This window comes from Lissotriton vulgaris, chromosome 4_2 (genome assembly GCF_964263255.1).
Source record: "Lissotriton vulgaris chromosome 4_2, aLisVul1.2, whole genome shotgun sequence".
Classification (NCBI taxonomy): Eukaryota; Metazoa; Chordata; class Amphibia; order Caudata; family Salamandridae; genus Lissotriton; species Lissotriton vulgaris.
Window position 1 is genome coordinate 24,766,886 of NC_141692.1, and position 23,556 is coordinate 24,790,441.

The 23,556-nt window shown below is 44.8% G+C and overlaps 1 protein-coding gene across 2 annotated transcripts in view; it reads left to right on the plus strand.

Annotated features, from left to right (window-relative positions):
- The window catches only part of LOC147718173 (verrucotoxin subunit beta-like), a 244,733-nt gene that overhangs the window by 182,644 nt on the left and 38,533 nt on the right, over positions 1–23,556 (plus strand). For both annotated transcript variants that reach the window (XM_086919239.1, XM_086919238.1), the window contains exon 4: positions 13,388–13,528. In XM_086919239.1, the coding sequence (XP_086775365.1) occupies positions 13,388–13,491 (104 nt within the window). In that variant the 3' untranslated portion in view covers positions 13,492–13,528. The remainder of the gene's footprint in view (positions 1–13,387; positions 13,529–23,556) is intronic.

A 23,556-nucleotide genomic window follows, 5' to 3' on the forward strand; every position in this document is an offset into this window, starting at 1 on the left:
GGTGGAGTCGAGGATGACCCCTAGGTTGCGTGCATGGTCGGTTAGTTTTTGGAGCGGTTCCAAGTGCGGTCAGCCACCAGGAGTCGTCCCAGGCTGAAGGGTTGGATCCGAGGATGAGGACCTCCGTCTTGTCAGAGTTCAGCTTCAGTCTGCTGTTCCTCATCCATTCAGCAACGGCCTTCCTTCCTTCGTGAAGGTTGGTTTTTGCGGTGTGGGGGTCCTTGGTGAGGGAGAGTATCAGCTGGGTGTCATCGGCGTAGGAGAGGATGTTGAGGTCATGCCGACGGACGACGTGGGCGAGCAGTGCCATGTAGATGTTAAACAGGGTTGGGCTGAGCCCTGGGGTATGCCGCAGATGATCTTGGTGGCTTCGGAGCGGAAGGGTGGAAGGCGGACGCTCTGTGTGCTGCTGGAGAGGAAGGAGGTGGTCCAGTCCAGGGCCTTCTCTTGGATCCCAGCGTTTTGGAGGCCTGTTCGTAGTGTGTGGTGACAGACCGTGTTGAAGGCGGCTGACAAGTCCAGGAGGATGAGGGCCGCCATTTCTCCGTTGTCCAGCAGGGACTTGATGTCATCGGTGATGGCGATGAGGACAGTCTTGGTGCTGTGGTTGCTGCAGAACCCGTACTGGGAATGGTTCAGGATGTAGCAGGTCAGTTGTTTGTTGACTGTCTTCTCGATGACCTTTGCCGGGAACGGGCGAGCAGGGAGATGCGCCGTAAGTTCTTGAGGTCCTTGGGGTCCGCCTTGGCTTTCTTGAGTAAGGCGTTGCTCTCGGCGTGCTTCCATCTCTCAGGGAAGGTTGCTGTCTCAAAGGAGATGTTGATGACCTTCCGGAGATGGGGTGCGATGGATGTGCTGGCTTTGTTGAAGATGTGGTGTGGGCATGGATCTGACGGAGATCCGGAGTGGATGGTGTTCATGATCTAGATGGTGTCCTCGTCGATGATGTTGGTCCAGTAGAGCAGGCGGTTGGTGCGGATGGTGGTCGTGGGGGCGGAGGTCTCAGTGGTTGTCGGGGCGGTCGTGGTGTTGAAACTGTTGTGGATGTTTGTGCTTTTGCGGTGGAAGAAGGTGGCCAGCGAGTCGCACGGGTCTTGCAAGGGTGGGACGTCGTTGGTGTTGGAGCTGGGGTTGGAGAGTTCATTCACGATGTTGAAGAGCTCTTTGCTGTTGTGCGCATTGTTGTCTAGGCGGTCTTTGAAGGAGGCCCTTTTGGCGGATCTGATGAGGTGATGGTGTCTGCGGGTATCATTCTTGTGGGCGGCTTGGCTGTCCGGTGTTCATTCACGGAGCCAGATCTTCTCTAGCTTTCGGCAGGTTTTCTTGGAGGCCCGGAGGTCTTCAGTGAACCAGCTGGCTTTCTTGTTGGTATGATTGTTGAAGGGTTTCTTTATCGGGGCGAGGGTGTTGGCGCAGTCGTTGATCCACTGTCTGAGGTTGCGGGCGGCAGTGTTGGGGTCGGTATGGTCGGCGGGGGGGCTCTGGGCAAGGGTGGTGGTTAGCTGGTCTTCGGTGACTTTGCTCCAGCAGCGGTGAGGCATCTGTTGGGTGCGGTGGTGCGTGGTGGGTTTCTTGAAGGTGAAGTGGATGCAGCGGTGGTCGGTCCAGTGGAGTTCGGTGGTATGGTTGAAGGAGACGTGGGGGCTTGCGGAGAAGATGGGGTCAAGCGTGTGACCGGCAGAGTGGGTGGGTGTTGTGACGAGTTGTGAGTCCGAGGTTGGCTAGGTTGTCGATCAGGGTGGTGGAGTTGGTGTTGTCATTGTTCTCGAGGTGAAAGTTCAGGTCCCCGAGGAGGATGTAGTCCATGGAGGTTAAGGCGTGTGTTCTGACTAAGTCGGCAATGGAGTCGCTGAACTGTGGTCGGGGTCCGGGCGGTTTGTAAATGAGGGTTCCTCTGAGGGTGGTGTTGGGGTCGGTTTGGATCTGGAAGTGCAGGTGTTCGGCGGTGCTGAGGGTGTCTTCGGTGTTGGTCGAGGCTCAGAGTGTTCCTGTGGATGATGGCATTTCCTCCTCCCGCTCTGTTGGTGCGGTCCTTGCAGGTGATCTTGTAGCTTTCCAGGACTGCTATGTCGGGTGCCGAGGAGGGGTTCAGCCAGGTCTCCGTCAGGAAGGCGACGTCTGGGGAGGTTGAGTCGAGTAGGTCCCAGAGTTCAACGGCATGTTTTCTGGTGGAGCGGGTGTTGAGAAGGATGCCTCTGAGGTGGTTGGGTTCTTTCCTGGTCGGTAGCATGGTGGGGCGGATGCTTGTGAAGCTGCAGTTCCAGGAGGTGAAAGCTCCATGGGTGCACTTTGAGGCGGCCAGGAAGTAGGTGTGTGATTGTCCGGATTTGAGTGCGCAGAGGGTTCTGGCATCATAGCGGTGTCAGGCGTTGTGGCATTTGTGGTGTCCAGGGGTCCTGGCGCTGGGCATGGTCCAGGCACGGGCGGGCATTGATGGGCTCTCCTTAGGTGCGCCAGCGGCGCGCCCGCTGAGTGCGGCCGCTGTGAGGCTGCCTAGCGGCTTCCATATGAGGGGATGTGGGAGGGAGGAGCAGCTGGGAGGTGGGAGTGGGGGATTGCAGGTAGGCGGGGCAGGGGAATAAAAACCAGTCTGGGCAAGAAAGCAAGTACAGGCACAGGGGAATAAAAACAAGTCTGGGCAAGAAAACACAGGGGAAAAATGCAAGATTAGGCAAAAACAATGCAGGCAGAGCCGTGCAGCAGTGTGGGGAGCGACCTGCCTGCGAGCAAGGTCATAGGTCGCTCCCCTTAGAAAAGAAAAATCTCCAGCACCTGTGTTCAAAAGAAAAAAGAGAAATATGAAAAATGTGGATTCAAAGTGCCAGAAGACCAGGCAAGAAAGAACTTCTGGTGGAGCCAAAGATGATTATTTTTGTATTCATTATTATTATTATTATTTTTTAATTTTAGTATGCAATTTACAAAAGAACCTACAAAATGTAAGACTTTCCAGCCCCCCACCCTACCCCTAACAGAATTCCAAATCGAATAGGTTGATGCCACGAAGGGCAGAATAAGACTGAATTAATTATCCAATTTCGCCGGGCAACAGCCAGCAATTCCATGATGAATTATTTCTAAAAACACCTCCTAATTTAAATATATTTTAGTCCATCCAAGGTTTGAATTTCAATGTGTAAAATCATATGTCCTCCTTTCAGTAATTCTTGGGTAAGTGAGCAATGCTAAAAGTGTAAAGAGTGTAAACAACACATATTGGTATATGGGCAGAGCTTGCAGAATAAAATTGAGTGCAATAGGTGACAAGGCTGTGCAATTCGATCCCCCCCTTTAGGGCTCAATACACAATGCTGATTAGGGATTGTCCTGGGAGAGCCATTTGAACAGGGGTTCCCAAATAACAATTCCCCTTTTTTATAGCCCGTACCCACTTTGTAGCTAGCCTTCTCCGAATTTCCTATTAATAGTAGCCAGGCCAGCCAATGCGACCATAATGGAGGAGTTGGTCCAATCCAGACAGAGGTTATACGAATCCTATAAACAGCCATGACTACAAAAATAAGAGCACCGCCTTCCCTTCTACTAATCGAGTCATGTATCCCCAGCAGGATGGTTGTCGAGGTAAGCACAACATCCTGTGATAGTACTTTCCCTAGAAAGTCTTGGATTTGGATATTCAAGGGCCCCAATTCTGTACACGAGGCAAACATATGTATGGAGTCTGCACTGAATTCAGCGAATCGGGGACAGTACGTGCCTTTGCCGGTACCCCACTTGGTAAATCTGCTAGGCGTATAATATAAGAAAAAGCAAGTTTTATAAAATTGTGCTTTTAAGTTGGCTGATTGGAGGTCTCTCTGTGCGTAATGAAAGGCTAAGTAAAATGTATTCTCAGAAATTTCTGCTGCCATTTGTTAGAAATTGAGCCCATATCATCAGGTATGAGTCTATTTAACAAGGCATAGATGGATCTTAGCAGAGGAACAATGGGAGCAATCAGTCTCTCTACGAGTTTGAGTTTGGTAAAGCCAGATGCCCCCCCCCCCCCTCCTCCCCCCGGCCTTCTGTGATGGAAAGTCCCTGATTGCATAATACGTATAAGCCTCGTTCTGGCTCAGATTAAATCCAGTCTGAAGTTCTACAAAAGTCAGAACCTCATGGGGTGAGTGCAAGGCCCCTAGTGCTGTAATTCCTGAGCTAACCCATTTTTGGAAATAATTTCTGGTAAGTTAGAGTTGTTATTGGTGGGGGTATAATGATTTAGTCTACCTAACCCAAGAAGTTTACGTGTGCCGTAAATACCTTGTTAGTATCAATAGAGTATTGAATCTAATCTCTTAGAGTACCCAAACTTTAGTTGGCTCCATAGTCCGCCTTTAGCCTCGGGACCCAACAATAATTGAAATGGTGACGGGAGCCCCGTGATGGAGGTAGGAAATTGGTCCTGGAGCAAGATGGCGCATCCTTGTAAAACCGTAACCCAATAATAGTGTGGGCAGGGGTCTGATGGTGATCCTGGATGGATGGAGATCATGATCTTGCGCGTTTCGCCATCGTTGACGTTGGTATAGGCGTTCAGGTGGTTGATGCGGGTGGTGTTCGCCGGGTGGGTCGGGTCTGGCGTAGTCTGGGTGTTGAAGCTGCCATGGATGTCAGCGATCTTGCGGTGGAAGAAGGTGGCCAATGCATGGCACAGTTCTTGTAAGGGCGGGATGTCGTCGGTGATGGCGCTGGGGTTGGAGAGTTACTTGACGATGCTGAAGAGTTCTTTGCTATCGTGTGCGTTGTTGTCCAGGCGGGCTTTGAAGGACGATCTTTTAGCTGATCTAATGAGGTGGTGATGTCTGCGGGTGGCGTCTTTGAGGGCTGCATAGATGTCCGATGTTCTTTCGTGGAGCCATTTCTTCAGTTTCCGGCATGTTTGCTTGGATGTCTGGAGTTCTTCAGTGAACCAGGCGGCTTTCTTGCTTTTGCGGCTGTTGGAAGGTTACTTGATCGGGGCGAGGGTGTTGGAGCAGTCGTGATCAATTGTCTGAAGTTGCAGACGGCAGAGTCTGGGTCGGCGGGGTCGGTGGGTGGATTCTGGACGAGGTTGTTGGTAAGCTGGTCTTCGGTAACTTATCTCAAGCAGAGATGTGGTAGCTGATGGGTGTGGTGGTGCATGGTGGGCCTCTTGTAGGTGAAGTGGATGCAGCGCGGTGATCTGTCCAGTGGAGTTCGGCGGTGTGGTCGTAGGAGACGTGGGTGCTCGTGGAGAAGATGGCGTCCAGCGTGTGGCCGGCTGTGTGGGTACGGTGACCAGTTGTCTGAGGCCGAGATTGACAAGGTTGTTGATCAGGGTGGCGGAGTTGGCGTGATTGTTGTTCTTGAGGTGGAAGTTCAGGTCCCCGATGGGGATGTAGTCCATGGAGGCAAGGGCGCTGACGAGGTCGACTATGGAGTTGCTGAATTGTGGCCAGGGTCCAGGGAAAAATGATTATCTTGGCTGTCGCCCAGGAGGCAGGAGGAGTAGCCGCGTTAAAGATCTGACCCCCCGAGCCATAAAAATGCCACTAATCTTAGTGAAGAAAACTTTATAGAATTCCACTGGAATGCTGTCAGTACCCGCTGCATTAACATCTGGTAAAATTCCAGAGCATTGGCTATTTCATCCCAGATGGGATAACTACCTATGATCCTCAGTGTCAAGATGTGACACCGAGTCTAGATATTTATCGATCTCCCCCTGTCTATTAATTTGGGAGTCATTGCCTTCTTCAGTGTATAACCGAGAATAAAAATTGCGAAAGGCCGCCCTGTTATGTTATATTGATTTTATAAGGCGCGCAGCTACTCAAAAAGGGTTTCCCAGCACCAGCCTGAAGGAGAAAAATTATTGGTTGAACAGCCAAGTTTTTAAACCTTTACGGAAGTTCACATATATTGTTTTATTCCGGAGCGATATGGGGAGAGAGTTCCATTAGGTTGGGGGGAGTCAGGCAAATGAACGACCACCTATCCTTGAGTTTAACCCCAGGAACCTAGAATTTCCCCTGAGTAGTGGAACATAACAGATGTGCAGGTCGGTAAGGATGGACAAGTCTTGCAAATATTGAGGGGCGGTGCCAGACTTGATCTTAAAAATGTAGCTCAAGGCTTTAAATTTAACGTGGTTCGAGCCAATGAAGATCTTGCAAAGAGCCAGAGATGGAAGCAATTTTAGGGATCTGTTCAAGTAGTCTGGCAGCAGAATTCTGCACCACCTGGAGTCGCCGTATCACTTCATTATTTGCCCCCAAGTAGAGGATGTTACCGTAGTCCAGTCTTGAAGTCACAAGTGCCTGTACTACGGTCCTTTTGAGTGGAGCAAGGGAGCATCCAGATGATTTTTTTTTCAACCATTTTAGTATGGTAATGCAGGTGGCTGCCACCTTCACTGCTTGCTGTCTCATTGATAATTGGTCATCAATAATGAATCCAAAATTGGGACTTGGTGGGTAGGCTGGGGTAGGGAACCCATTTCGGCAGGCCAATACTGGGGGCCCCAGAGGTCTTCATTTTTCCCCAGAATCAGGACCTCAGTCTTCTCGCCATTAAGTTAAAGTAGATTGACTTGCATGCAAGACGGTTCGGACATCTTCTTGGCAGAAAGGGAAAAGATGATTTGGGTTTCGTCCGCATAAGAGAAAAGAGACAACCCGGCCTCCTCAGCAATTGTCGCCAAAGGTCTGATCTAAACACTAAATGGTAAAGGGGTAAGATAGAGCCCTGGGCTACCCCATAAGGAGAGGAATACATTTTGGAAGTGGCCCTAGATGAGAAGACTTGAAATGTCCGATTGGAGAGAAAAGATGTAAATCAGTCAAGAGCTGGACCAGAGATGCCACGGGACTGTAGGGATTCTATTAACATTGTGTGAGACACTGTGTCAAACGCAGCACTCAGATCTTGTAATATAAGGGCCACAGTGTCCCCGAAGTCCAAACGATAATGTCGCATTTCTGTGACTCCAAAAAGAGTCCTCTTGGTCGAAAAGCAGGCTCTAAAACCAGATTTAGAGGAGTGTAAGAAATTAAACGATTCAACAAACTGGGTTAATTGTAAATTTATGTGCTTTTCCGAAATTTGGGAATAGATCGGAAGTAAAGAGATTGCTCTGAAATTAGATGCCTGGGATGGATCAGCGTTAGCCTTCTTTAGGAGTGGATGGACCATAGCGTGTTTCCACTCAGGCGGAACCATAGCCTTCTGTAGGGAAGCATTAAGTAGCTCCATGATTAACATAGGAGACTGTAATTCAAGCTGCTGTAGCACAGCGGTAGACAGGAGATCGCAAATAGAGCCTGATTTAATGCTACCTAGGATCTTTTTAAATGAATTAATGTCTAGGAGCGACCAAGATTCCAGTTTATTAGTGGGTTCAACTGTACAAGTACACCCAGAGTTGAAGGCTTGCTGAGTAGAGGCAACTGACCGAGTATTGCATAATGTATAGTGTATTTGCTTCGTTCACGAAGAAATTAGCAAGGTTGTCACATAGCGGCCCATCTTGGAAGGGGGGCGCGAGTGTCAGAACCAGGCAACTTTTTGACCATTGTAAAAAAGGTAGATGGAACAAAATCGGTGCGGACTGATTTACAAAGGGCTTGGTAACCTTTTAAGACCATTTTGTATTTAGGTTTGGAGTCTGGTGCAATTATTCCTCCACTAACATCTTTCCAAAGCTTTACATTTAGTTTTCTCAGTTTCTAGTTTCTCTGTGAACCAAGGAGCAGAGGGGCAGTGATTATAAGAACTTTTAATTGAGGATGGAAGGCAGTCATTAATTGCTTTAAGAAACCAATTGTGGATTATTCCCTGTGAGGTTGTCGACATTTGATGAATGGTGGGGACACTATTAGACAGGAGTTTATTGAAAAGTTCCATATCATAATTGCTACAATTCCTACGTTTTTCCTGAGTTCCAGATACAACTGTAGACTGATTCACTGGAATTGTGCAATAAAACTTGACTGCAAAATGGTCTGACCAGCATACGAAAAGAGCAGACGGGCGTTGAATGTTAGGTAAACTGGAAAATATGACATCCAGTAAATGGCCTTCCGTGTGAGTGGGGCCGGTGTTACAAAGCAACAAATTCATTGCTGCAAGATCCGGGATCAGGGTACTGCTGATTGTACATTCAGGGTTATCAAGATGAAGATTAAGAACACCCAGAATGGTAAAGTTGGCCGCTTCACGAAAGTGAGGCGTGATGAAGTCCAGAAATGAGGAAGCCCAGGGGCCAGATGACCCAGGGGGGCGGTAGATAAGTATACCCGAAAAGATGACAATTTGCATGAATAGGATTTATAAAAAATTATAGCAATGCCTCCCCCTTTCCTAAGATCTCTATCCTCCTGACTATGGCGTAATTAGATGGTAAAGCGGAGGCCACATCTGGCCTGAACTCATATGCAGCCATGTTTCAATCAAGAAGATGGCATCTGGCTGTTCACTACTTGAGAGGTTGAAAATTTCCACCTTGTGTTTAGGGAGGAAACGACAGTTAATGTTCCAGAAAGTAAAATCCTTGTTAGATGGGCATCTGCATTGAGAAAAACGGTTATCCTGACGGACGTTGGCAGTAACAGAGGTTGAATTGCTCTACTCGCTAGAGGGTGCTATACAAAAAGTAAAATTACAATGAGAGTAGTTAGTAACAGCGTCCAAAGGGTGAAGTAGGTTACACTCGAAGTGGTGAATACATTGATATCTCAACAACTGCTCTGATGAATATCATATTGGATTTTCAATTTTTTTTTATTTGGCCAGGGTTCATGGCCCCTGGTCCCATCTTGGCACGGACGTGCGCAGGCGGGCTTGCCTTTGCGCCATCAGCTCGCCAGCTGCACATGTCCGATGCACGTCTGCTCATTGCCCATTTAAATAGTAAGTGAGGCAGGGCGGCATGCAACCACTAGTGCGCTCATTTTAAAAAACGGGTGGTAAAAAAGATGTCCGACATGGGAATTCAGCCTCAATCAAGTGACATCAGCTGAGTTTAACACACTCCGAACCAAAAGCAACAAATCACAGCATAAAAAACAATTTTATAAAAACGATTCAAGTGGATCGCTAATAACAACCCCTGTTGGGATCTGTATGGAATGTATCCCGTTTGTAGTAAGATGCTACCTAGTTCGTACTACTAGCTGGTGGCCGACTTGTTCGCTGTATTCATATATCTTTTCCCTAGCAGTAACACATTTTGTGGCTGCTTTCTCTGCCAAGATCAAATCAATTTCTGCTCTATAAATAGCAAATTTTAGCTGAGCGGGTTCCATGTCTGCCCCCAACTGAACCACACCAATACGCTTTTCTTCCGCTTGGCCCAGCTTTTTCTTGAGCTCTAAAATCTGCTCCTTCTCAAGTTTATTCTTCCTCAAGGAGAACTGCAAAGTCTCCCCTCAAATGTCAGCCTTCAGGGCATCCCAAACAACCATAATTAGAGCTGATCTAGTATTGACTTCCAAAAAGTCCTGAATCCATCCTTTCATGTGGCTTAGATATTTCACATCGAGCTGTAATGCTCTCTCAAAACTCCAAGTCGAAACTGGCTTACGGAAACGCTGTGCCCCTTAGACTTAAAACCAGTGGATTAAGATCTGACAGAATTCGTGGTAAAATATCTATCTTGCTATAATCAAGCAAAAAAGCTGATATCAGAAAGTAATCCAGTCTGGCGAAAGAATGATGTGGGGCAGAATAAGTATAGCCCGGCTGGTTTGGTTTGTGGTTGGACCAAACGTCCGCCAGCGCATGTGTATGTATGAAGTTCTTTAAGGCTTAAAAGACTTTGGGTTTCATACCGGTGTACTTATGATGACTATTTGTTCCCCGATTGCTAGATAAATTGATATTAAGATCTCCACAAATAATCACTGGGCAAGGCCAATGTGCTAGCTCTTTAAAATATAGTTGATTACCCCAGGATCATCAGCGGTACTGCCATTCATTAAACAGAGGTAGAGGAGGATTTGTAAGAAAGTGGCTCTATATATACTGGACCAAAGTAAGGTACAGTGTGTATAGAGTCCCCAGCACCCAGAGGTCTGGCAGGGGTTAAAGTTAGATATAACCTTACTCTGTAAAGTGGTAGCTTGGTCGAGCAGTAAGGCAGTATCAGAGGACAGTGTAAAGCATTTGTTGTACACACTCAGTCAGCAAATGGTCTCACACACTCACGAACTAAACTCTAGGCCAATTGTTTTATATCAATAGATATAGTTGTTTTATTTTAGAACCAACCGGTATCAAAATATCCTTTTCTCAATATGAGTGACTTCAGGTAATTACTTTGCAAAAAGGCAATAAACTTTGTAAGTACAATAGCTACAGTGGTTGCAAGAGGCAACACCATTTCAAACACAATATAACATTGAGTAGCAAGAATTGCCTATGCACACATAATCAATAATCCTAAACATTCGTATCTTATACATGAACAGTGAAAATATATGACGTCTGTGTCGCAAATCGGTCAAGGTCACTCCACTGGTGTTAATTCCGACCCGGCGGGCCCGTTGCCATCAGTAATCAAAAAGAGATAATCAGTCCGTTCCGTTTCGGGTTCCCGGTTCACTGTCAACATACAGTTGGCAGTGAACCGGGAACCCGACACGGAACGGACTGATTTCTACTATTGCATTTACACATGCTGCAGGCTATCCATTTCAGCAAGGCGCAAGGTTCCCTGGTTTCGCAGGATTGAACTGAAACATTGCAAGAGCGTCTATGTACTTGTAGTCGCAGCTATAATTACCACTTACGGATGTGCATCACTTTTAAGACTAAGAGGACAAACCTATTGTGTTACGACATTTTAGACTTGGAATCTTTATCTATCGCTTTTCGATTACTGACCTTGACAGATTTGCGACAAAGACGCAAGCCCTGAGGAGTCGCGTTAACTCTGTTCCTAACACGATGAAACACGTGTCGGCTGGCTTTTGGAACGATTAAATATCTGCAAAAAAATCTAACGCTTAAGGAATCAACTATTACTGTTGTCTTTGTTTTCATAAATTTTCACTGTTCATGTATAAGATACGAATGTTTAGGATTATTGATTGTGTGCATAGGCAATTCTTGCTTCTAGTTATTTGTGTGTCTATTTATAGACACACTTTTGAGCGGTTTTTAGGGTTTTCCCGCTTGCCAGTTGCACCATACAGATACTTTGAATTCACACACACCTCTGCGTATACTAGAGGCTGAGCGCCTGGTTATTTCTCTGAGAATTAATTAACCCTGTGTAGTTGAGTTTACAATATAACATTGAGCTCAATAGGTTTTGCTGGATAAATGCAGTTGATTACTTTATGGATTACTTTGTGTACCACAGGACTGGATCCTAGAATCAGTCCCGGGACCTATGCTGTAAACAGTTAAGTAAAAAACGTTTTCGTTATAGTGTCGAATTTTATAGAATATAAATGTATTTTCAGGGGGGGCGTGGTTTGGTGCCTGGTGTGCATGGCTGCGCCGATGTGAGCGCTCGGCGCCTGCCACTGGAAACGAGCGGTTCACGTCCTCATCTCTTCGTTTCAACGGGAGGTTCCGATGTCGGAAGGCTGCAAGAGTGCCTCGGGACTGAATTGAGAGTCCCTGAGGCGATTACCACGGCTTCTGAGGCGGCGAAATTCCGGTCGCGGCTCTTGCCGGCTGAGGCCGCCATCTTGGGACTATTTGACGCGTCTGAGGCACGTCCTGATTGAATACGCACCTCGGCTCCATCTGCCTACTGCGCAGCTCTTTTCCTCATGGAGTCTGCTAAGAAGCTTTTCTCACGCAAGGTGAACTGCATTTAAACTATGGAAGCGATCTCCTTCATTTTTCTTTCATGTTTTCTTTTTGACAGACAGTTATCTTACTTCATGCATGACCAAGTTTTTTTTTTCTGGCCTTTTGCTCTGATAGCCTGCAATTTAATTCAGAGTGCTCTGAGCTGTGGAGTTTCTCATTACTGGACATGGGCATTTTCCTTTCACTCTAATTATCACCTCAGCTCTGGTCAGCATTTACTCATTTGACAAGCTTCTGAATGCTCCTTGGCACTACTTTTTTTTTTTTTGGTTGTTTTTTTCTTTCCGCCTTGCGCTCCTTCGCCCGCTGCTGCTTTTTCAATTCTGTGACGTATGCTGAGCGGCCTTTCTGTCTTGATTCTCAAGCATTCTTTTTAGCGCCAACGTGTATCTTATGGGCAGAACTTTGTCATATCGTCCTAACACCACTTCTAAGTGCTCCTTCCTCAAAAATTCAAAAGTATTCTCTGCATTTGCTAAGTTTGAGGCCTCCCAGTCGTCCCATACTAGTGGCACGCTGTCAACAATGGAGCAGTCTGCGCTGCCCTCAGGGAAGGCCAACTCCAAGAGATTAAAGAAGGATCCTCCGTCACCACCAAAGTCCGTGTCACCAATCTCTATTGAGCTTTTGCTGGAGGAAAGAGGAAATACGAGCTCTTCGCCCCTTTATGGAGGAAACCAATTCTAAGTTACAAATTATGATGGACAATTGGTCACAAATGGATGCAAAAGTTACATCAGTGGAACGGAGTATCTCCTCGCTTCAAGAATCATCCATTAAAGCTTCGCATTTGCATTTGCAGATCTCTTCTCTTAATAAGCAGGTTGAGGATTTCGAAAACCGAAATAGGCACAATAATTTGCGTATCTACGGCCTGGTGGAAGGATGCGAGGGGTCTGACCCCATTGCCTTTTTCAAATCCTTTCTCCCCAAACTTTTGAATTTACCAGAGGACACTGTTCTCAAAATTCAGCGGGCGCATAGGCTTGGTCGAGTTCCTTCCTCAACTTATACTACGTCAAGGCCAAGGGGCGTCATCATGTACTTTTTGGAATACACAGACTTTCTAAAAGTCCTGTCAGCGGCCAGAGCGTCTCCTCGTCTCACTTGGTCAGGATCTTCCTTGTTTTTTGCCGAAGATTACGCTAAAGCCACAGCAACACGTCGTAAAGCCTTCTTAGATATGCAACCTACTCTTCCCTTCCATTGGAGCCAGATACGGACTTTTCCATCCATGTATTTTTAAGGTCACCTACAACAATAAGACTACGACATATGAAGATCCTGTACGACTCCAGAGCTTCCTCAATTCCTGTCAAGCAGCGGATATGGATCACTCCGGTCCTTCTTCCTTCCCCCCCCTTGACTTTTTTGAAGTGTTTGTTCTTCTCTCCGGCTTTGTTCCCTCTTGTCCGTCATTCTGCCTTTCAGACTGTGTTTTTTGCTCCTACCTTCTTCCTAACCTTGTTGTATGATGGTATTTTATTGTAATTGTTTTTGCTTGTTCATGCCTCGCCTACTGTACTTGGTCATGATCGTATACTTCTTTTGTCTTAGGTTTATTGGGCATTCTCCTAACATTTTCCTCCTGTTCTCATAGATTTTGTCCTTCGCCCCATGCCGTTCTCCCGGTGGCGCTTCTCGCTGACATTTGATGTCCCGCCTGTTCCATGTGGCTCCATCCCCTCCTCCCTCCATGTCTGATCTCATTCCTGATTGTGTCCCCACACCCTTCTCCCTTGTAAGTATGTTTTTCCTCCATTTGTTCCAGGTACTGGGTGTCATTTTTTCTTCCTTATGCCTTTCTTCTGTCTTCTTCTCTTTCATGTTCATCTTTTTGTTATCTGCTTTCCAGGTCTTTCATCCTCAATGTTGACTTATTCTCTCATTTCTTTCTCCTCTTTTTCTTCTCACTCCTATGCTCTTTTTCCCATTGTACTATGTTTTCATATTGCATCGTGTTTCAGCACTTTGCTTTTGTTACTCAACCTGTTTCTCAATTTTTTACTTTTTATGTGCTCTCTTTTTCCGGGTTTCTTTTGTGAACTTGTTCGATTTGTTCAACATTGTTTCTATTGTTCTGCATGTCTTTGAGAGTAGTTAAATGGAACATTAAGGGTGTTAACTCTCCTATTAAGAGACAAAAAAATCTTCTCAACTAGCTAAATTAAATGTGGACATTGAATTTTTGCAAGAAACTCCTCTTTCAGAAGTAGAATCGTCAACTTAAAAGGGCTTGGGTGGGAGAAGTCTTTTATTCCCCTGGTGATGGCAAACATAATGGGGTTGCAATATTATGTTGCAAATCCCTCTCTTAACTGTGATAACTCAGGAATCGGATACTGAGGGTATATGGGCTTATGTCAGACTGTCTTTTAAAGGTGTACCAATCTCTCTTCTCATCGTCTATGCCCCTACTGGTGGTGACCCTGCCTTTTGGCCCACATTCTCCACCCATGTTACCAAATTTGTGGATGACAATTTTATTTTGGCGGGGGACAGTAATCAGCCCCTCGATCCTTTCCTTGATAGGAATTCCAAAGTTTCATTCATTCTGAATAGATCCCACAAGCTTTTTGCCCAGCCTATCGCGCAACATAAACTAGCTGATTCTTGGCGCATCTGTAATCCGACAACGACAGAATTCACTTATTACTCACCTTCCCATCTTTCCCAATCAAGGATTGATTAAATTTTTGTTTCCCATAATATTGTCCAGACTCTTACTAATGCTGAGATTGGGCCCATTTTATTTTCGGACCATGCCCCTGTCTCTATATCTATTCATATTCTCCGTAAGGCAGATGGTCCTAGAGGATGGCGTTTCAATAACTCTCTTTTACTAGACCCTAAGTTCACCACATTATTCACTGAATTTATTACCAACTTTTTTGAGATTAACAACACTCCCTCTATGTCTAAGCATACCATTTGGGATGCCTTTAAGGCCTCAGCAAGAGACTTTGTGATTAGACATGTAGCCACAAAACAGAAGGTTGCTCGGAAATTCACGAGTGACCTCCTTCAGAAGATTGGAACATGTTTATTATACCTCTCACTCCCAAGACAGTTTGACAGCCCTGGTCGATGCTAAAATGCAATTTAATAAGAAATCTACTGAAGATGCTTCCCTGTATCTTTTGAAATTGAGTGATAAATTTTATGGGGGTAGAAACAAGGCTGGAGAAAATTTTAGCCAATTACTTGAAGGTGAAACATAATAAGTTGAACATTGAGTCCATTTATGATGCTGATTCTAATCTTCAACATAAGGATGCTGACATTTTAACTGCATTTTCCCGTTTCTATAACTCTCTCTACTCCTCTGGTACTCAGCCTTCCTCTGATTCCTTAACACATTGATTTTCTAGCATTCACAAACCCCAACATTTTCCTCTTGATCTCACTTACCTTGAGGTAGACATATCCCAACAAGAGCTGCTTGCTGCACTTCGACATCTCCAGAAAGATAAAGCCCCTGGACCGGATGGTTTCACAGTTGAATTCTACTTACACTTTTCAAAACAACTCATACCAAAATTACAATCCCTTTTGGATACATTTCTCATCCTAGGTAAATCTTCTGGCTCCTTTTCTGATGCTCACATATGCCTTCTTCCCAAGGAGGGTTAAAATTTTAAATATTGCAAAAATTACAGACCCATCTTTTTGGTTAATATTTATTATAAGATTTTTGCCAAGTCGCTTGCACTAAGATTCAACCTCCTCCTGCCTGATTTGTTGGGAGTTGAACAATCCCGTTTTGTTAAAGGGCGCTTCATTACTGATAACACTAGACTCCTGTTTAATGTCCTTTCAAAGTCTTCGCATCTCCAACACTCTCTTGCAGCAATTGCATTGGACGCTGAGAAAGCTTTTGAAAGGGTTGAATGGACTTACCTTTTTTGCGGCCCTCAAATGGTTCGGCTTTGGCCCCAAATTAATTTCTTTGGTCTCCCTTCTTTGCTCCAGTCCGCGTGCAGCAGTCTGCGCCAATGGTTTAATTTCCTCCTTTTTTGACCCGGGAAGAGGTGTCCGTCAGGGATGCCCTTTATCCCCATTTCTTTTTAACCTAGCTTTGGAGCCTTTCATACCTCGCAGTCGCATGTTAAGCTGGCCGCTTACGCTGACAATATCTTACTTTTTATATCAAATCCCTCTGAGTCAATACCCGCTTTTCTCGATGTAGTCCATTAATACTCCCTCATTTCTGGATATAAACTCAATAACGACAAATGTGATTTCCTGCCCCTGACTAAGTTTACATTTAAACTCGACTTTAGTGCATCCAATTTCACTTGGAGCTCTTCCCATATTAAATATTTAGGTCTGCATGTTACCCCTTCAGTCCCAGATACTGTTTCTTTGTGTATGAACAAATGTATCCAGAAATTATCTGACTTAACGTCCAGATGGCATCCCCTCTATCTCTCCTGGTGGGGTCGCCAAATACTATTAAGATGATGTTGTCCCCTATAGTTCTTTACACAATATCTATCATCCCAATAAGCATCCACTCTATCTCTCCTGGTGGGGTCGCCTTGATACTATTAAGATGATGTTGTCCCTTATAGTTCTTTACACAATATCTATCATCCCTGTACCCATCCCTTTAAAACTTTTTAAAACGATTAACTCAATCCTGTCCTCCTTTCTTTGGAATGGAGGGAAATCCCGAATGTCTCTCAGCAGACTAATGCGTTCAAAGTGGAAAGGTGGGGTCAACTTTCCGGATTATCAGAAGGGATTCTTTCTGCGGCAGGCCTCCTTCTGGCTACAAGATTGTGATGATCCATACCCTTTATGGGTTACTATCAAACGTCTTTCACTCTCACCCTTTTTATTCACTGATTACTTATCCTTTTCTTGTAAACCGTCCTCATTGTCCTCTCCCCTACTCAAATTCACAGTGAAGTTGCTCCTGTCCTACCCCCACTATAATCACGCTGGCTGGTTTTCTTAATTCCACCGTTTGGCATAATTTACACATTTTAATCAATGGTAAGCCCTTTTATTAGAAATCGTGGAGGAAGCAGGGATTGATTTGGGTTTCCGAATTGTTCTCTACCTCTTCATTCCTGTCTTTTTCTGCATTTCGTCAATCCTTCCATCTCCCTGCCTCCTCCGCTCAGAAGTTTCTCTTGCTTACGGAGGCAGTATTTTCTACATATACTTGACTTTCGCAATCTTGTACTCCCTCTCCACCTCCTGACTCTGCCTCACAACTTCACTCCTTCTTGCGCACCACACCTAAAGCTACTGCCATCTACAAATTCCTTCATCACACAGAGTCCCTAAGATCCAAAACTAAAGTAGAGGAACAATGGGAGTGTGACTTTGCTACATCCTGGCCGACGTCCTTGTGGACTAAAATTTGAACCAAAATCCGTAAGTCCTCTAGAGCAGCTACTCTAACACAATCCCTATTCTTCATTTACAATAAGCTTCTCCTCACACCATCCATCTGTCCTTAGTAAGAGGTTTTCCGCTATTCCTGATTTATGTTGGACTTGCTCTTTTCTTCATGCCACCCTATTTCATATGCTATTTTCATGCAGACTTGTTCATGATTTCTGGGTGCTAGTTTGGAACCAAATTAATGACATTTTTCACACTCGCATTCCTTTCTCTTATACTCACGTTTTTTTGGGTAGTCTTTCCTCTTGTTGGGAGGGCGTTTCATTCAATGTTCAAATTGTTGATTTGTTGCTAGCTGTTGTGTTTCAACAGATTACAGTTAATTGGAAAGATTTTTCAGGTATTTCCTTTGAAGCATGGTGGTAAGCGCTCCTTTCACCTACAGCCTATCCAGCAGGAGGTTTCCAAACCTCCATAAATACCTTGGACGTTCCTTATTCCTTCACTATTATATTGTTTTATCCATTTATGCTTTTGTACTACAGTTATAACTATTGTATGCTTTTTGTCTAGCCTTAGAACCTGCACTTCTTTTTTTTTTTTTTTTTTTTTTCCTGGACTTGTTTCTTTACCATGGTTTTGATGCTTGCTTTTACTTGATTATTTACCGTATTACTTATGACCTGTTTCTTCTTTTTTTCTTTCTTGTATTTGGCAATTGACACCTTGTTTTTCCATAATAAAGTTTTTTTTTTTAACTTAAAAGAAAAGGGACAACCCGGCCTCCTCAGCAATTGTCGCCAAAGGTCTGATATAAACACTAAATAGTAAAGGCCTAAGAATAGAGCCCTGGGCTACCCCATAAGGAGAGGAATTCGTTTTGGAGGTGGCCCTAGATGAGAAGACTTGAAATGTCCAATTGGAGAGAAAAGATGTAAATCCGTCAAGAGCTGGACCAGATATGCCAAGGGACTGTAGGGATTTTATTAACACTGTGTGAGACACTGTGTCAAATGCAGCACTCAGATCTAGTAATATGAGGGCCACAGTGTCCTCGAAGTCCAAACGATGTCGTAGCATTTCCGTGACTCCAAAAAGAGTCCTCTTGGTCGAAAAACAGGCTCTAAAACCAGATTTAGAAGAGTGTAAGAAATTAGAGAATTCAACAAACTGGGTTAATTGTAAATTTATGTGCTTTTCCGAACTTTGGGAATAGATCGGAAGTAAAGAGATTGCTCTGAAATTAGATGCCTGGGATTGATCCGCGTTAGCCTTCTTTAGGAGCGGAAGGACTATAGCGTGTTTCCACTCAGGCGGAACCATAGCCTTCTGTAGGGAAGCATTAAGTAGCTCCATGATTAACATAGGAGACTGTAATTCAAGCTGCTGTAGCACAGCGGTAGACAGGAGAGCGCAAGGAGAGCCTGATTTAATGCTACCTAGGATCTTCTTAAATTAATTAATGTCTAGGAGCGACCAAGATTCCAGTTTATTAGTGGGTTCAACTGTACAAGTACACCCAGAGTTGAAGGCTTGCTGAGTAGAGGCAACTGACAGAGTATTGCATAATGTATAGTGTATTTGCTTCGTTCACGAAGAAATTAGCAAGGTTGTCACATAGCGGCCCATCTTGGAAGGGGGGTGCGAGTGTCAGAACCAGGCAACTTTTTGACCATTGTAAAAAAGGTGTGTGAACTTCTGCATATTGGAAATGGTAGATGGAACAAAATCGGTGCGGACTGATATACAAAGGGCTTGGTAACCTTTTAAGGCCTTTTGTATTTAAGTTTGGAGTCAGGTGCAATTGTTCCTCCTCTAACATCTTTCCAAAGCTTTACACTTAGTTTTCTCAGTTTCTAGTTTCTCTGTGAACCAAGGAGCAGAGGGGCGGTGATTATAAGAACTTTTAATTGAGGATGGAATCCAGTCATTATTTGCTTTAAGAAACCAATTGTGGATTATGCCCTGTGAGGTGGTCGACTTTTGATGAATGGTGGGGACACTATTAGACATGAGTTTATTGAAAAGGTCAATATCACATTTGCTACAATTCCTACATTTTTCCTGAGTTCCAGATACAACTGTAGACAGATTCACTGGAATTGTGCAATAAAACTTGACTGCAAAATGGTCTGACCAGCATACGGGAAGAGCAGGCGGGCGTTGAATGTTAGGTAAACTGGAAAATATGGGATCCTGTAAATGGCCTTCCGTGTGAGTGGGGCCGGTGTTACAAAGCAACAAATTAATTGCTGCAAGATCCGGGATCAGCGTACTGCTGATTGTACATTCAGGGTTATCAAGATGAAGATTAAGAACACCCAGAATGGTAAAGATGGCCGCTTCACGAAAGTGAGGCGTGATTAAGTCCAGAAATGAGGAAGCCCAGGGGCCAGATGACCCAGGGGGGCGGTAGATAAGTATACCCAAAAAGATGATTTGAGGGGTCAAGGCAAGTTTTAATAAGGCCGCCTCACCACCCATAAAAGACAGCTCTTCCAATTTGCATGAATAGGATTTATTAAAAATCATAGCAATGCCTCCCCCTTTCCTAAGATCTCTATCCTTCCTGACTATGGCGTAATTAGATGGTAAAGCGGAGGCCACATCTGGCCTGAACTCATATGCAGCCATGTTTCAATCAAGAAGATGGCATCTGGCTGTTCAATACTTGAAAGGTCGAAAATTTCCACCTTGTGTTTAGGGAGGAAACAACAGTTAATGTTCCTTGTTAGGTGGGCATCAGCATTGGGAAAAACGGTTATCCTGACGGACGTTGGCAGTAGCAGAGGTTGAATTGCTCTACTCGCTAGAAGGTGCTATACAAAAAGTAAAATTACAATGAGAGCAGCTAGTAACGTAACAGCGTCCAAAGGGTGAAGTAGGTTACACTCGAAGTGGTGAATACTTCGATATCTCAACAACTGCTCTGATGAATATCATATTAGATTTTCACATTTTTTTAAATGTGGCCAGGGTTCATGGCCCCTGGTCCCATCTGGGCACGGACGTGCGCAGACGGGCTTGCCTTTGCGCCATCGGCTCGCCTGCTGCACATGTCCGCTGCGCGGCTGCTCATTGCCCATTTAAATAGTAAGTGAGGCAGGGCGGCATGCAACCACTAGTGCGCTCATTTTAAAAAACGTGTAGTAAAAAAGATGTCCGCCACGGGAATTCAGCCTCAATCAAGTGACATCAGCTGAGTTTAACACACTCAGAACCAAAAGAAACAAATCATAGCATAATTTTTTTTTTAATAAAAACGATTCAAGTGGATCGCTAATAACAACCCCTGTTGGGATCTGTATGGATTGTATCCCGTTTGTAGTGAGATGCTGCCTAGTTCGTACTACTAGCTGGTGGCCGACTTGTTCGCTGTATTCATATATCTTTACCCTAGCAGTAACAAATTTTGTGGCTGCTTTCTCTTCCAAGATCGAATCAATTTCTGCTCTATAAATAGCTCATTCTAGCTGAGCAGGTTTAATGTCTGCCCCCAACTGAACCGCGCCAATAAGCTTTTCTTCCGCTTGGCCCAGCTTTTCCTGGAGCCCTAAAATCTGCTCCATCTCAAGTGTATTCTTCCTTAAGGAGAACTGCAAAGTCTCCCCTCAAATTCCAGCCTTCTTGGCATCCCAAACAACCATAATTAGAGCTGATCTAGTATTGACTTCCAAAAAGTCCTGAATCCATCCTTTCATGTGGCTTAGATATTTCACATTGAGCTGTAATGCCCTCTCAAAACTCCAAGTCGAAGCTGGCTTACGGAAACGCTGTGCCCCTTAGACTTAAAACCAGTGGATTATGATCTGACAGAATTTGTGGTAAAATATCGATCTTGATATAATGAAGCAAAAAAGCTGATATCAGAAAGTAATCCAGTCTGGCGAAAGAATAATGTGGGGCAGAATAAGAAGCATAGCCCGGCTGGTTTGGTTTGTGGTTGGACCAAACGTCGGCCAGCGCATGTGTATGTATTAAGTTCTTTAAGGTTTTAAAAGACTTTGGGTTTCCTACCAGTGTACTTATGATGACTATTTGTTCCCTGATTGCTAGATAAATTGATATTAAGATCTCCACAAATAATCACTTGGGGAGGCCAATGTCCTAGCTCTTTAAAATATAGTTGATTACCCCAGGATCATCAGCGGTACTTTCGTTTATTTAAGAGGTAAAGGAGGATTTGTAAGAAAGTGGCTCTATATATACTGGACCAAATTAAGGTACAGTGCGTATAGAGTCCCCAGTACCCAGAGGTTTGGCAGGGGTTAAAGTTAGATATAACCTTACTCTGTAAAGTGGTAGCTTGGTCGAGCAGTAAGGCAGTATCAGAGGACAGTGTAAAGCATTTGTTGTACACACTCAGTCAACAAATGGTCTCACACACTCACAAACTGAACTCTAGGACAATTCTTTTATATAAAAAAATAGTAGTTTTATTTTAGAACCAACAGGTATCAGAATATCCTTTTCTCAATATGAGGGACTTTAGGTAATTACTTTGAAAAAAGACAATAAACTTTGTAAGTATAATAGCTACAGTTGTTGCAAGAGGCAACACCATTTCAAACACAATATAACATTGAGCTCAATGGGTTTTGCTGGATAAATGCAGTTGATTACTTTATGGATTACTTTGTGTAAACAGTTAAGTAAAAACGTTTTGGTTATAGTGTCGATTTTTAAAGAATATAAATGTATTTTCAAAGTTGACAGACTTTTCAGTGAAAGCCAAGCAATGTTATCCTATGGGAGGAAATTCAAGTTACTGGTAAGTACAGTTATAATTACTTTTTCGGTTCAGTTCTGGGCCAAAAGGTACTGTACTGTCAGTTCAGTTCATCAGTCTTTATTTCGATTGTAAAACCATAAAAGACATACAACCAATTAAAAAATAAGCAAGATACAAAACTTGTAACATGACGAATGGACAATACCAAGATTACACAAATCTAAAACGGACACAATAAATAGTTAAAAATAGCATTAAACCATTAGTTCAACAAACAATGATGTACTATTAGAACATCTATTAAGACATGTAAGATAAAATCCCACTCCATTATAATTTTGTAATAGGAGCGGAAAAAAGGTCAAACCAAGGACCCTGCAATCTAAGAAGAAAACTGCCCAGGTCTGCCACAGGAAAAAAAAACCTCCCACGATTCACGACAATATAGCGGACACGTGCTGTCACACATCCCCAAAGATAAGGGTAGGATCAATTAAAGCAAATCATGATGGTAAGCCCTTGATTTTGTTTGCCCAGATCTCCCATGCCCAACTCAGGAATTTTGCCATAGCAATGACAATAGGTTCCTGAGTAAAAGTCTGTAGGATCCTCAGTGCCTCTTTGGCTACTCTTTGATCCAGGCCGCGCTGGGACAGGGGCTGGTGTGCCCCAGAACCGGTTCGGCCGGTTATGCTAGGGGAAGCCTTGTGCTCCCCAGGCAGTTCAAGTTCAAGTTCAAAAATGTGTATAGCGCACTACTCACCCAGAGGGTCTCAAGGCGCTTGAGGGAGGGTGGTGATTTACTCGAATATCCAGGTTTTTAGTTGCTTTCTGAAAGAGAGGTGGTTCTGAGTGAGGTGGAGGTGGGTGGGGAGAGAATTCCAGGTTTTAGCTAGTAGGAGAAGGATCCCCCCCCCCCCCCCCCCCCCCCATGGTGGATCTGTGGATGCGCGGAATTGCGGCGAGGGCTTGATTGGACGATCGTAGTTGGCGGGAGGGGGTGTAGAAGGATAGACGCGTGTTGAGGCATTCGGGTCCTAGGTCGTAGAGGGCTTTGTGTGCGTGGGTGAGGAGACGGGGAGCCAATGGAGGTCTTTCAGGTGGTCCGAAATGTGGGCTTGACGAGGGATGTCTAAAATGAGTCTGGCAGAGGCGTTTTGGATACGTTGGAATTTTTTCTGTAGTTTGGCTGTGGTTCCGGCGTAAAGGGTGTTGCCGTAATCCAATCGGCTTGTGACCAGTGCGTGGGTGACTGTCTTTCTTGTTTCGGTGGGGATCCAACGGAAGATTTTTTTGAGCATTCCTAAAATGTTGAAGCCGGATGATGAGACGGCGTTGACTTGTCTGGTCATCGAGAGTGAGGAGTCCAGGATGAAGCCCAGGTTACGTGCGTGGTCCGTAGGTGTGGGTGCGGTTCCGAGGGCCGGTGGCCACCATGAGTTGTCCCAGGCAGAGGGGGATGATCCTAAGATGAGGACTTCTGTTTTGTCCGAGTTTAGTTTTAAAAGGCTGTTCTTCATCCACTCTGCTACATCTTTCATTCCTTCGTGTAGGTTGGTTTTGGCGGTGTTTGGGTCTTTGGTGAGGGAGAGGATCAGCTGGGTGTCGTCTGCGTAGGAGATGATGTTGAGGTTGTGTTGTCGCGCGATGGATGCGAGGGGACTCATGTATACGTTGAA